This window comes from Nycticebus coucang, chromosome 10 (assembly GCF_027406575.1).
Source record: "Nycticebus coucang isolate mNycCou1 chromosome 10, mNycCou1.pri, whole genome shotgun sequence".
Taxonomy (NCBI): Eukaryota; Metazoa; Chordata; class Mammalia; order Primates; family Lorisidae; genus Nycticebus; species Nycticebus coucang.
The window spans coordinates 99735621-99749174 of NC_069789.1; the positions used below are offsets into that span (position 1 = coordinate 99735621).

General features: G+C 45.8%; 1 protein-coding gene across 9 annotated transcripts; it reads left to right on the forward strand.

Annotated features, from left to right (window-relative positions):
• Positions 1 to 113: 113 nt before the first annotated feature.
• On the forward strand, positions 114 to 13494 carry DEDD (death effector domain containing). Of its 9 annotated transcripts, none has more exons than XM_053608207.1 (7): positions 114 to 429; positions 2314 to 2346; positions 10320 to 10506; positions 10636 to 10708; positions 10912 to 11019; positions 11327 to 11473; positions 12299 to 13494. In XM_053608207.1, exons 3-7 carry the CDS (start codon positions 10384 to 10386, stop codon positions 12673 to 12675), a joined length of 828 nt encoding a protein of 275 aa, XP_053464182.1. In that variant the 5' UTR covers positions 114 to 429; positions 2314 to 2346; positions 10320 to 10383; the 3' UTR covers positions 12676 to 13494. The 9 variants fall into 9 exon arrangements, with proteins under 9 accessions (XP_053464182.1, XP_053464174.1, XP_053464175.1 ...); XM_053608208.1 differs by lacking the exon at positions 114 to 429 and adding an exon at positions 552 to 604; XM_053608199.1 differs by having other exon boundaries at positions 10320 to 10708.
• The last annotated feature ends 60 nt before the right edge of the window (positions 13495 to 13554 follow it).

Consider the following 13554-nt stretch of genomic DNA (forward strand, 5'->3'; position numbering starts at 1 on the left):
CGCTACCAGCCAGCTCTAGCGCCATTAATATTTCTACGTTCAAGAATGCTATCCTCTCCCAGCTCTTCCTACCGCCCTAAGACGAAGCTGCGTTGCCAGCTTGCCCCAAAGCAAGATGGCTGCCAATCTCTATTCTCTCCTGCCAATGTGAAGCTATTTACTTCCCGCTTAATGCCGCTGCCAGGCTGCCCTCACCTAGTATGGCTACTTCAGCTCATGCCTCACTATAGTCTCGAAGCCGCCACTAACCGGCCAGGTTCCGGGAGGCGCTGTGCAGGATGGAGCCACCCCCGCCCGCCTCTCCCCTCCCCCACGCCCGCGGCGGCGGCGGCGGCGGCGGCGGCTGGAGCCCGGATGCGGCGCCGTGAGACAGGCCCGGGAGAGCGGCGCGGATGGATCCAACATGGCGGCGCCGAGCCTGAGCCGAGAGTGAGGCGGCGGGGCGGCCGGAGTGGGGAGGGGGAGTCGAGCGGGACGGGGCGTCGAGCGGGACGGGGCGGGGCCGGGCGGGGCCGCAAAGGGCTTGGGGAAGGAAAGTGGAGGGGGAGGCGGTGGCGACGTCCAGCCCGAGAACCTCGAGAGGGAGGTGACGGGACGCTGCGAGGTGGGGGAGGGGAGTAGCCGAGGGGGGCGTGCAGGGGAGATGGCAACTGTGGGAGAGGGCAGGGGTAGGAGCTGGGAGGGGCGTAAACAAGGACCGAGACTGGGCCAGGCCAGGGGTATTAGAGAGGCCGAGGTGGGGAGTGGGGCTGCGATCTGGCCGGATTGAAGGGGGTAGGAGTAGGAGGGAGAAGCTGAGGGTGCCAAGGGGAAGGGGGCTGTGGCATGTGGTTGGAGGGAGGACTGGACTCTTGTCGTGTCGTGAGGTGGTGGGCAAAGGTGAGGCTGGACTTCAGACGTTTTCTGGGGGGAGTTGAAAGTGTTAAATTGGAGGTGGGAGGGGGAAGGGCCCAGGGGAGAATTTGGTTGGAAAGAGAGAGGACGGAGGTTTGGGGAATGGAAAGAGTGTCGGTGTAACCAGGTAATAGAGAAAGTGAGAGACTGGGAGGAAAGTTTGGGAGGAAGGGGAACAGGATGAGAGATAGGACAGGGGAGCTGCACGAGTAATAAGGTTCAAGGGTTTCCCTTTCCCAGGGGAAAGGAAGAGAGAGCAGTTAAGCAGCATCAGTTGCAGCCAATTCTAATTGCCAGGTCCTTAGCTTTTAATAGGGTGGGAAGGGCAGCAGGGAATGGTCATGTGGGTTTGGAGAATTGGGGTTGGACGAGGATTCGACTGGATTTGCTTTCCAAAAGTCTCCTTAGCTGACTGACTGCTCACTTGTTTTTCCTGGTTACCAAAAGAAGGGGAAATGGGGAAGCTGGTATTGCCCTAGTGTGGAGGAGCAAAGGATTTTTCTAGTGTTTAGTAATTAGCAATACAAGAGCAGGGCTATATTGGAGTCCTGTATATATAGTGGAGACTCTTGAAGTCTGAAGAGGGAAACAGAAAAGACAGGATGGCATCTGCCAGGGGTCCTCAAACTACGGCCCGCGGGCCACATGTGGTGGGGTGATTGTATTTGTTCCCGTTTTGTTTTTTTACTTAAAAATAAGATGTGCAGTGTGCATAGGAGTTTGTTCATAGTTTTTTTTTTTTTTTAAACTATAGTCTGGCCCTCCAACGGTCTGAGGGACAGTGAACTGACCCCCTGTTTAAAAAGTTTGAGGACCCCTGATTCTAGGCTAATTAAATGAGTGCTTTAATTTCCAGACCCTTTTGCTGTTCTAAGTGCTAGGAGGAAGGGGGTCAGTATGCAATTCTGTATATAGAAAAACTTTCCCTGGTGAAACTTAGATGTATGAGTGGATGCTGCCCCAGTGGATATTTTGTTCTCATTGTGTGCTAGTTAAGGGAAAGGACTGAAAATAGAATTTGGAGGATAGTTGTGGTCTTATAAGTGAAGTTGATGGGAGGAAAATGCCTTTTTTGGCTGAAACCATTTATCTCCTAATTCTCTCTAAAGATGAAAGTTAATATTGTAACAAAATAGATGGAATAAAGAGTTGAATTTTCCCCAAAGTTATGGAATTTTATTGGAGTTAGTATTGTTTTGTGAATTGACTAGTAGAATGAGGGAAGCCTGTAGACTTTGTTGGGGGTAAGTTCTCAATTTAGAGTGGATCATCTTAATCGAAATGGCTTTGGCTAGTCTGTATTTTTGCAACTGAGATTAATTCTATGGGCCTTTGAGGCGTCAACATAAAATTTGCAAATTGACCCTCCCCTCCCCCCATTTGTTTTTGTTTTGCTGCTGGCTTTGAAACTTGTGCTAGGAAGAGACCTGGGAAATTAAGTTTCTTGCAGAGGTAAGTCTGTAACTTTTTACTGTTTTCTTTTTTTTTTTTTTTGTAGAGACAGAGTCTCACTTTATGGCCCTCTGTAGAGTGCTATGGCCTCACACAGCTCACAGCAACCTCCAACTCCTGGGCTTAAGCGATTCTCATGCCTCAGCCTCCCGAGCAGCTGGGACTACAGGCGCCCGCCACAACGCCCGGCTATTTTTTTGTTGCAGTTTGGCCGGGGCCGGGCCTGAACCCGCCACCCTCGGTATATGGGGCCGCCCCTTTTTACTGTTTTCAAACAATGGAAGGGAATGGAAAAGTCATGGGAAATGTATTGGGGCTGGGCCCAGTAGATGCCAGGGAAAATGAGGTTTTACTCACCTACTGAGTGCATAAGATCTGTTGCAATCACTCTCTCTTTAGCTTACTAAGGTAGCAGAAGAGGGGAAATTAAAAGTCTTGAGACAAGCCCCCACCGTTGGTTTGCTGTCTTCTTGGTCAGCTCTCTGGGAAACATTTTTTAACATATGGAAGGTTGTACTTTAGTACATTGTCTACTAAAGGTTGCCTTAGGAGGGTTGTTGAAGCACCCTCCTTCCATGGGAAGGCTTTTCTTCTAGCTTACTCTTTTTTTCAGCTGTTCAGCGTTCCTGGAATCTTCCATTTCAAAACACACTCTGTAATTCTGACTTCCAGATATTTGGTCACATTTTTCCTAGTCCCATCAGCAAGACAGCTCTTTATTACTCTTAGCCATCTTTAAGATTTTCTGTGCAGTTTTCACTTCATGTTTCAAGACAGCATCTTTTTTAGTCTTTTGCATGACTTTCTTCTAAGGACTTCTAAGAAAATCCAGTATTAGTTCTCCCTTGAAAATAGAGATATCATCCCTGTTGGGAAGAGACTATTGTTTTTATTTCAGTCTTGATGATTTCAAGCTATCACTCTTTTTTTCTTTTTTCTTTTCTTTTCTTTTTTTTATTTCTTCTATATGGGTTTCCTCTAAGGACTTCTGAGAGAATCAAGTATCTCAAAAAGTACACATATCATCCCTGGTTGGGATGATACTAGACTTTGCTTGGAAGTGGAAACCCAATAGAGAGCAACTATTCTACAGGAAATCCTATGGATATATAGACTGTCACTTGGCCCTTGGCTGACTTGGAGTTTCATAAAGAAAGAACAAAAAACAGGCTGGGCGCAGTGGCTCATGCCTGTAATCCTAGCACTCTGAGAAGCACAGGTGGGTGGATTGCCTGAGCTCACCAATTCAAGACCAGCCTGAGCCAGAGCAAGATGTTGTCTTTAAAAAAATAGCTAGGCATTGTAGTGGGTGCCTGTAGTCTCAGCTACTTGGGAGGCTGAGGCAAGGGGATCGCTTGAGCCTAAGAGTTTGAAGTTGCTGTGAGCTGTAACACCATGGTACTCTACTGAAGGTGACAAAGTGAGACTCTTTCTCGAAAAAGAAAAAAAAACCTCCCAGAACTCTAGGAAATAATTGGGAAATTGTGTGGGGAAAACTCATGCCACTATCTCATATGGAGTCAGGCCAGTCCAGTTGGATCTTGAATCATTTTACTGGAGTGTTTATCTTGGGCTATGTGTTGCATATACTGAGACTTGAGTTTGTTCTAATCTTCTGTTTAGAGGGGTATATTCTCACCACTATTGCCATAGATTTTAAGCTGAACTCTCTTGCTTCACTGCTGCAGAAGCTGAATATATCTTGGTTTAAGAGGAAATTGGTCATGTTCTTCTAATGCCAAACTTAGATGGATGCCTAGAACCCTACCATATGGGTTGCAGAGTGAGTGAACTCACTATCCTAGATGATAATTAAGTGGGGAGAGTTGCCTATTAGGCTGCCTGTCTGTCTCCTGACATTTCTCCCAAGGACATAGCTTTGGGAAACTTACATACTTATATGTTTTAATTTATTGAAGAAGCAATATAAATCTGATCAGTGATCTAATAAGAAGAGTCTGCTGCTGGTCTAGTTCAGGACATTAAAAGACAGCTCTGAGGCTTAGGAGTAGGAGTCTTTGTGTCTGTCTTGTAGAGGACTGCATTTCTCGTATTCCCACAGAATTCCAGACTGAACTAGGTCACAGTAGACCTCCTGGGACAGGGCAGAAGGGAGTATAGTAGCCATGCTACCTGCTGTGCACCTAAATGGCAATAGCAGGTGATAGAGGAGCCAAGGTTGGAGTGGAATGAAACACCTGAGTGCTAGTGGGACTTAACAGTTAAATGAGCATATGTCTGACAAACCTTTCTTTTCTTCTGGAATATTATTCGATGGGTTCAAGGAAACCAAATGACTTTTTTGTGAAGATCTAGTGGGGAAAGTGACATGCATTTTGACCCTTCATCATCCTCCACCTAGAAAAATGTTTCTCATCTGGGCAGCGCCTGTGGCTCAGTGAGTAGGGCACCGGCCCCATATACTGAGGGTGGTGGGTTCAAACCTGGCCCTGGCCAAACTGCAACAAAAAATACCTGAGTGTTGTGGTGGGCGCCTGTAGTCCCAGCTACTTGGGAGGCTGAGGCAAGAGAATCGTCGAAGCCCAAGAGCTGGAGGTTGCTGTGAGCTGTGACGCCATGGCACTCTACCGACGGTGACAAAGTGAAACTCTGTCTCTAAAAAAAAAAAAAAAAAAAACAGGAAAAGAAAAAAGTTTCTCATCTTCAGTATTATTGACATTTGGGGCCAGGTAATTCTTCGTGGTAGGTGACTGTCCTATACATTATAGGATATTTGAAAGCATCCCTGGCTTCTACTCATTTCATGCTGGTAGCAACCTCACTTCCCCACCAGTCATGATAATCAAAAATGTTTGCAGACATTGCCAAATGTCCTTTGGGGGGCAGATTTGCCCCTGACTGAGAACCACTGACTTATAAACTGTGAATTGGTGATAATTCCTAGTATCTTGGATGATTCAGTCTGCAGTCTAGGACTTAAAGGTGGCTGAGTTTGTTTTGTTTTGTTTTCTCCTTTTCAAATGTAGAGAGGTAACCTTCAGTGGATTGAGGCACTATAATTAGGACTATAGTTCTTTCTCATATTTTGCCTCATTTTCCAGTGGCCCGGTATCTGGGGACAATATTTCTTCATTTCTTGGGGTTTAAGAGATGGTTCGAATTAAGAAGCTGTGTAGGGTGGCGCCTGTGGCTCAGTGGGTAGGGCTCCAGCCCTATATACTGAGGGTGGGTGGGAGGTTCAAACCTGGCCCCAGCCAAACTGCCAAAAAAAAAAAAAAAAAAAAAAAGGCTGTGCAGCAAACTGCTATTCTTACTGATTGAATGTGAAAACTGCCCATTTGCTTTCTCTGAGATCCCCATAATCAACAGCTGGTCAAAGGGAACAGGTGGATAGGGAACAAGGAGAAGTTGCATGGGCCCTAAGGAAGCTCAGTTTTCTCATGTTGCCTATTATGGGCAAGAACTTACTGTTCTGGCTTGGTGTTGTGGCTCATGCCTGTAGTCCTAACTACTCCAGAGGCTAAGGCAGGAGAATCGCTTGAGCCCAGGGGTTCTTGCTGTATGAGCTTGATCCTGCCACTGCACCTGTACTCCAGCTTGGATGACAAAGCAAGACGACATCTCAAAATAAATAAATAAAAAAACTTGTTTTCTTTTAGCACCTTCATTTGTACCCAGTGACCATAGCAGGTGAAACGGGAAGGAGAGAAAAGGAGAACCAGTCAGTAGTTGAATAGCTATTTTCCCAGCTGTTTTCCATGCTTTGGGTGGGGCATCTGGGCTATCAAAACAATATATTGGTTGTATTTCCTTATATTAAAAACCATGGTATAAGATTAAGTGGTTCCAGGGTTTACCTCCTCTTTTTTCTTTGTCTTTTCTTCCCTTCCCTCTTCTTCCTCTTTTCTTTTCTGACAGGGTCTCACTCTCTTGCCCTGGCTAGCTTGCAGTGGCATCATCATAGCTTATTGCAGCCTGAAACTCCCTGGCCTCAAGCAAGCAACCTTCCTGCCTCAGCCTCCCATGTAGCTGGGATTACAGGTGTGTGCCACACATCCAGTTAATTTTTCTATTTTTTGTAGAGATGGCACCTAGCTATGTTCAGGCTGGTCTGCAACTCCTGGCTTCAAGTGATTCTCTCAAAATATAGAATATTACAGGTGTGAGCCACTGCACCCAATCTACCTCCCCTTTTCTCTTCTTTTTTGAGACAGAGTCTTACTATGTTGCCCTTGGTAGAGTGCTGTAGTGTCACAGCTCACAGCAACCTCAAACTCTTTGGCTTAAGCGTTTCTTTTGCCTCAGCTTCCCAAGTAGCTGGGACTACAGGCACCTGCCACAACACCCCGCTATTTTTTTATTGCAGTTGTTTAGTTGGCCTGGGCTGGGTTCGAACCTGCCACCCTCAGTGTGTGTGGTTGGCGCTGTAACCCCTGTGCTACGGGTGCCGAGCCATACCTCACCCTTTTTTAAGGAGCTGAGTTTTTCTGTGCTTACATTGTAGGTTTACTGAGGAAGAGAGAACCAGGTCCTACTTGCTGTCTTTAGCTTTCTGAGTCCCCATCAGGTCTGCTCTTAAGTAGCTTATTATTATTTTATTATTTTATTTTTTGAGACAGAGTCTCACTAGGTCATCCTTGGTAGAGTGCTGTGGCATCACAGCTCACAGCAACCTCAAACTCTTTGGCTTAAATGATTCTCTTGCCTCAGCCTCTCAAGTAGCTGGCGCTACTACTACGACAGGCACTTTATTTTTTTTTAGATAGTGTCACTTTGTTGCCCCTGGTAGAGTGTTGTGGCATCATAGTTCACAGCAACCTCAAACTCTTGGGCTCAACGTTTGCCTCAGCCTCCCAAGTAGCTGAGACTACGGGCTTGGCTATTTTTAGAGACAAGGTCTGGAACTGGTGAGCTCAGGCAATCCACCTGCCTCAGTCTTCCAGAGTGCTAGGATGATAGGCGTTAGCCATCTCACGCCTTTTTAGAGACAGGATCTCGCTCTTGCTCAGGCTGGTCTCGAACTTCTGAGCTCAGGCAATCTACCTGTCTCGCCCTTCTAGAATGCTAGGATTACAGGCGTGAGCCACCACGCTCAGCTGAAGTTGCTTGTCATTTTTTTCTCTCCTAACCTAGCCTTAGTTTCTTGGTGTATAAAATGGACAGAACAACCTGTGCTATTATTGAGTAGGGTGGTGTGAGTATTTTCTGCACAGTGGTTTTGTCTAGCCAAAATACATGTATAGTTACTGAATTTACCTTTGTCTGTTTTTAATGGAGTCTTTACTCCTGGACTTCTGTGAGTTTGTTTCTCAATTAGTGTTGCCTGTGATGATCTCTTGAAGATTAAATTCAACAACAGGTTGCTCCTACTTTATGCTACACTTTGTTACTAGGCACTAGGGATATAAAGATAAATATGACTTAGTGCCCACCCCACCCCCCCACCCCCCGTCAAGCAAGATCTAATGGGATAATAAATACACAAATAATTTTAGTATACTGTGGTAAATGGTATAAAGGGAATATGCATAGTGTTCCATAAGAGCCCAGAAGAGGACTACTTATCCCAGCATGGGGGTGTAGAGAATGCATTTTGAAGATGGCTTCTGAACTGACTCTGAAAGGATGAGTAGGAGTCAGCCATCTGAAAAGGGTGGTGATGGAGGTGTGTGGAATAGAGAAGGAAAGAGGGGTGCTCAGGCAAAGGGAACAGCCAAAAGAGTAGTACAGAGAAATGAACTGCCTGGTGTACGTGAACTATAAACAAACCAATAATGTTAAGAGAATAAAAAGTGAGACACTGAGAGATGAGGTTAGAAAGTTGGAGGCTTGATCTTAGAAGGACTGTTGTGCTATAGTGGTTTTTTTTTTTTTTAGTGAGACATAGTCTGACTATGTCACCCTTGGTAGAGTGCTGTGGCGTCACAGTTCATAGCAACTTCAAACTCTTGGGTGGCTTAAGCGATTCTCTTGCCTTAGCCTCCCAAGTAGCTGGGACTACAGGCACCCACCACAACACCTGGCTATTTTTTTGTTGTATTTGTCATTGTTTTTAGCAGTCTTAGGCTGGGTTCAAACCTGCCAGCCCCTGTGTATGTGGCTGGCACCCTAACCACTGAGCTATGGGCGCCACACCAAATTTGCAGTGTTCTTATAGGTAAGGAGGGAGCTATAGATAGGCCTTAAGCAGGAAAGTGATATGGTCAGTTGTACATTTTCAATAACTAGATGTTAGGGATGGATTTATGTGGGTTAAGATTGGTAGTAGGGAGAACCCTTAAAGAGGCAGTTGCTGTAGTTCAGGTGAGAGATTATTGGGATCTGAACTATGGCAGTGGAGGTGGAAAGGTGGAGCAGATTTAAGAAATATTTAGAAGTGTAATCAATAGGAATTTAGAATTGGGTGATTGCAGGTTGTGGGCAGAGGGAGGAACATACAGGGTGATGCTGTCTGGTGGGGCAGTAATGCACATGTGTGACTAGAGAGGAGTGAAAGTTGTTGGACTTGAGGATTGGCTGGGTCATTGTTAACCAGCATGATGGAGGAACTTTGTGAATCAAATGCTAGGCTATATAATTAAGGTACAGCAGTGATGGGTCATTGACAGGGCATTAATAAATGGCATCCACGAGGAAGGGTTAGATGTTGGTATTTCCAAATGGTGTGAAGATTAAGGGAATATAAAATGGCATAGGAGATACATAGGGAATATAAAATGACATTGTAAAAAAAAAAAAAAGAGAGAATGCTTACTATAGGAGCTTAATAAATACTTGTTGATTTAAATCTGCAAGTTTTGGTGAATATTATTGATTAGCCTTCTGAGCAGTTATGCATTGGGACTTGGTTAGATTGTAGGAAAAATGGGGATGGGTTTGTAGAGAGATCTGAGTCTGGGCTGCAAAGGTCAAGGATGCTTATGTCTTTGAAAGTTCTTCCGTGACCATTTATATAAGGGTTACTAAGTGATTTGCATGTACTTTCTCATTGGATTTTTAATTTTGAGGAGTAGGTTCTTATATCCCTATTTTATAGATGAAGGTACTGAGACTTTAAGTGATTTGCTGAAGATTATAAAGCGATACAGCTTGTTAATGGTATAGTGAGAATTTAACCGAGTTCAACTCTAAAGATTTTCAGTTTTCCTATTGTCAGTCCCCAAGGTCATTTGACACAGCTTCCATCTTAGAGTTAAGAGTGAATTCTTGGCTGGTATGAGGGCAGTGGTGTTTATAATTAATTGATCACAACCAGTCACAGATTTCTTTGTTCCTTCTCCACTTCCACTGTTTCACTTGACTAGCTTTAAAAAAAAAAGTGAATTTCTCTACTTCTCAATTTTGTCCATATTTAAGAGGTGAACTGGTTAGGGGATAGAGGGAACAGTTTTCAAGAGACCAAAAGCAGTGTTTTGGAGGCAAGAGGAATACTCAGGATAGTATCTACAAGCAACTTTTGCCAAATACTAAAATCACACATAAGATTCTCATTTAGAGGAAGTGGCTGTATTTCTCCAGTAGGGCCTAAGTCTTAGGGTAGCATCTGTTGGGGATGGATAACTCTAGAGTTTACTTTTTAACAAATAAGTTTTTCAGGGTGGTGCTCGTATCTCAGAGGGTAGGGTGCTGGCCACATACACCCAGGCTGGCAGGTTCGAACCCAGCCCAGGCTAGCTAAACAACAATATACAATAATAGCATAACAAAACAAAAAAATAGCCGGGCATTGTGGCGGGCGCCTGTAGTCCCATCTACTCTGGAGGCTGAAGCAAGAGAATCGCTTAAGCCCAACAGTTTCAGGTTGCTGTGAGCTGTGACGCCACAGCATTCTACCAAGGGCAACATAGTGAGACTCTGTCTCAAAAACAACAACAAAAAAATAACTTTTTAACCATGTACTAAGTAAGCACTGTACTGTGCCAGGTATTGTGTTAGGTACTGAGAATATAGGGATGAATAAGACTAGTTCCTGCCATTAGTGTGGCTCACAGGTTCTTTCCCTATCCTTACAGTACAGTAGAAATTACAGCTGCTGACTGGGGATTCTGGAAGGCATTGTGTACCTGAGCCCCCATCATGGCGGGCCTAAAGCGGCGGGCAAGCCAGGTGTGGCCAGAAGAACATGGTGAACAGGAGCATGGGCTGTACAGCCTGCACCGCATGTTTGACATCGTGGGCACCCATCTGACACACAGAGATGTGCGTGTGCTTTCCTTCCTTTTTGTTGATGTCATTGATGACCATGAGCGTGGACTCATTCGAAATGGACGTGACTTCTTGTTGGCGCTGGAGCGCCAGGGCCGCTGTGATGAGAGTAACTTTCGCCAGGTGCTGCAGCTGCTGCGCATCATCACTCGTCATGACCTGCTGCCCTACGTCACCCTCAAGAGGAGACAGGCTGGTGAGGGTGTATTGGGGCTGGGGACACTGGAATATGGGAAGAGTTGTGGGAGGTCAGGAGTGAGCAGCATAGAGCCTGGAGGGGAGAGGAGGCATTGACCCTGGCAAATACCTAGTAGAGTAAGTTACAAGGCCCATTGGAGGTTTGGACTGGGAGGCGGGAGGGCTGTATCTTTTCCTGAAGGACTCTTTCTCTCCCTACAGTGTGCCCTGATCTTGTAGACAAGTATCTGGAGGAGACATCAATTCGCTATGTGACCCCCAGAGCCCTAAGTGATCCAGAACCAAGGCCGCCTCAGCCCCCTAAAACAGGTGAGAAAGTATTAACTCCCCCTAATTTCCATTATCAAGTAAGAGGACATGGATCCTATCACATTCCAGCTTTGCCAGCTTAAATGAAAGAATGCTGTGTCCCCACATCTAGCCCTGGGAAAAAATCAGGTGAGGTGTTAGCACTTCACAGAGGTCCTGTATTTGTTCTTATTGTGTCTTCCTTTCAGGTCATGTTATTGATGCTGCTTTTAGTGCTCAGTCTAAGTGATTCCTTCTTCATTCCAAGAGAAGGTTTTGAATTTCTGCTTTTACCCTACTGTTTTCTTCTCTTTTACCTTCTTGTCAGTGCCTCCTCACTATCCTGTGGTGTGCTGCCCCACTTCGGGTCCTCAGATGTGTAGCAAGCGGCCAGCCCGAGGGAGAGCCACACTTGGGAGCCAGCGAAAACGTCGGAAGTCAGTGACACCAGATCCCAAGGAAAAGCAGACATGTGGTGAGGAAGTTCAAGGGTTCCAGAGGTAGAACAGACTTAAGGGGAAACAAAAAAACTGCTGGGATACTGAGCAGTTATTCAGTGCAAGGCTTACTTTGCCGTTGCAATGTGAGGCTGAATGGTTTATTTAGTCTCTCTGGCAGGTGAACTCCTCTGTATGTTCATGGCAGGGTACATTTCAACTCTTTTTAGTTAATACAGGAGCAAAGGGATGCCATTATGACGTCCTTATTGTAGGATGAACCAAAGCAAGACAGTATGAAAATGAACTTGTGTGCCTAGTAAGAAAATATCTCCTAGGGCGGTGCCTGTGGCTCAGTCGGTAAGGCGCCGGCCCCATATACCGAGGGTGGCGGGTTCAAACCCGGCCCTGGCCAAACTGCAACCAAAAAAAAATAGCCGGGCGTTGTGGCGGGCGCCTGTAGTCCCAGCTACTCGGGAGGCTGAGGCAAGAGAATCGCTTAAGCCCAGGAGTTGGAGGTTGCTGTGAGCTGTGTGAGGCCACGGCACTCTACTGAGGGCCATAAAGTGAGACTCTGTCTCTACAAAAAAAAAAAAAAAAAAAGAAAATATCTCCTATAAGCAAGGTGCTGCTTGAGTTGGGAACAGCATTTATTACATGGGTATTTCTCATTTAAGGGCACCTCCTACATTCTGGTAGGGATTTCAGAGATATGTAGAAACAACTAGTCCTGGGCAAAAGGTAGGGGAACTGTCAGGTGATGTCCCCTACTTTCCTACTCAGCTGTTGTTTTCAGTTTTTCAGACTTGGGTTGTAACTCATCTCTCACTGTAACCTTTGCTCTCTACATCTTTTTCCCATAGACATCAGACTGCGGGTTCGGGCTGAATACTGCCAGCACGAGACTGCTCTGCAGGGCAATGTCTTCTCTAACAAGCAGGACCCACTTGAGCGCCAGTTTGAGCGCTTTAACCAGGCCAACACCATCCTCAAGTCCCGGGACCTGGGCTCCATTATCTGTGACATCAAGTTCTCTGAGCTCACCTACCTCGATGCATTCTGGCGCGACTACATCAATGGTTCATTACTAGAGGCACTTAAAGGTGTCTTCATCACAGACTCCCTCAAGCAAGCTGTGGGCCATGAAGCCATCAAATTGCTGGTGAATGTGGATGAGGAGGACTATGAGCTGGGCCGACAGAAACTCCTGAGGAACTTGATGCTGCAAGCATTGCCCTGACCTCTTTCCCTTCTCACTTCTCTGGGGACTGTTCGCACTACCCACCTCTGGAGCTTACATACTGTTCTGGGGTTTGTTCTCTACCCTTCCAATGAATCACATCCCTGCCTTTTTTTTTTTTCTTTTTACAGGAATAGACAAAGGAAAGTGGAAGTGGTGTTCCCTACCCCTCCTTGCACCTACGTGCCTGGGCTTCCCCTTTGTTTCCCTTTTCCACTTACCCCTGAATGTGTGTCTCCACAGCCACCTTCCCTCTGAGCCGTAAGAGAAATGTATAGGGAGAAACAGTCTATACAACATAGTCTTTGTGAGGGATTGGAGTGACACTGCTTTTGGGTGCATTGAGGGGTTATCAATACTTCTGGCTTTATGAGGGCTCTTAAATTTTGTCTAAAAAACCAAAGGGCTTGTGAGTAAGGGAGCTATGTGGAAGTTGGGACTCTGAAATGTATTTTGGAAATTACTACCCTCTTCCAAATTATAGAATTTTTAAAAAACAGAAGCTGTGGCCCTTTCCACTCTCTCCTGGCCTCTGGTGCTGCTCCTCTCTGCCTTCTTTCCTCCATTCTATGGCCTAAAACCTATGCCTGATGTGGTTCCTTCCTTTTTCCCATTTGTCAAACCCTCTTCAAGAGAGTGACTGTTAAGAGGACTGGGTCAGCCTAGTCACCCCTCCCATCTGCTGTGTGTGTACGTACACACATACACAGGGTGGATGGAGAAGAGGCTGCTGATTAAAATACACTCCCCCTGTAAAGGGGAAGGGGGAGTGTCACACTTTCCTTCATGTTCAAGTGAAAATAAATAATATACCCTGCAGCCCTTTCCCCCCTTGCTTTCTTTTGGCTTGGGCTAAGGGCATCATCATAGGTGAAAATG

Excerpts from the sequence above, each read along its gene's own strand:
- DEDD (XM_053608199.1), top strand. The coding sequence starts at position 10,384 with ATGGCGGGCCTAAAGCGGCGGGCAAGCCAGGTGTGGCCAGAAGAACAT. Across the intron at positions 11,020-11,326 it reads GCCTCAGCCCCCTAAAACAG|TGCCTCCTCACTATCCTGTG; the intron begins GTGAGAAAGTAT and ends CCTTCTTGTCAG. Across the intron at positions 11,474-12,298 it reads CAAGGAAAAGCAGACATGTG|ACATCAGACTGCGGGTTCGG; the intron begins GTGAGGAAGTTC and ends TTTTTCCCATAG.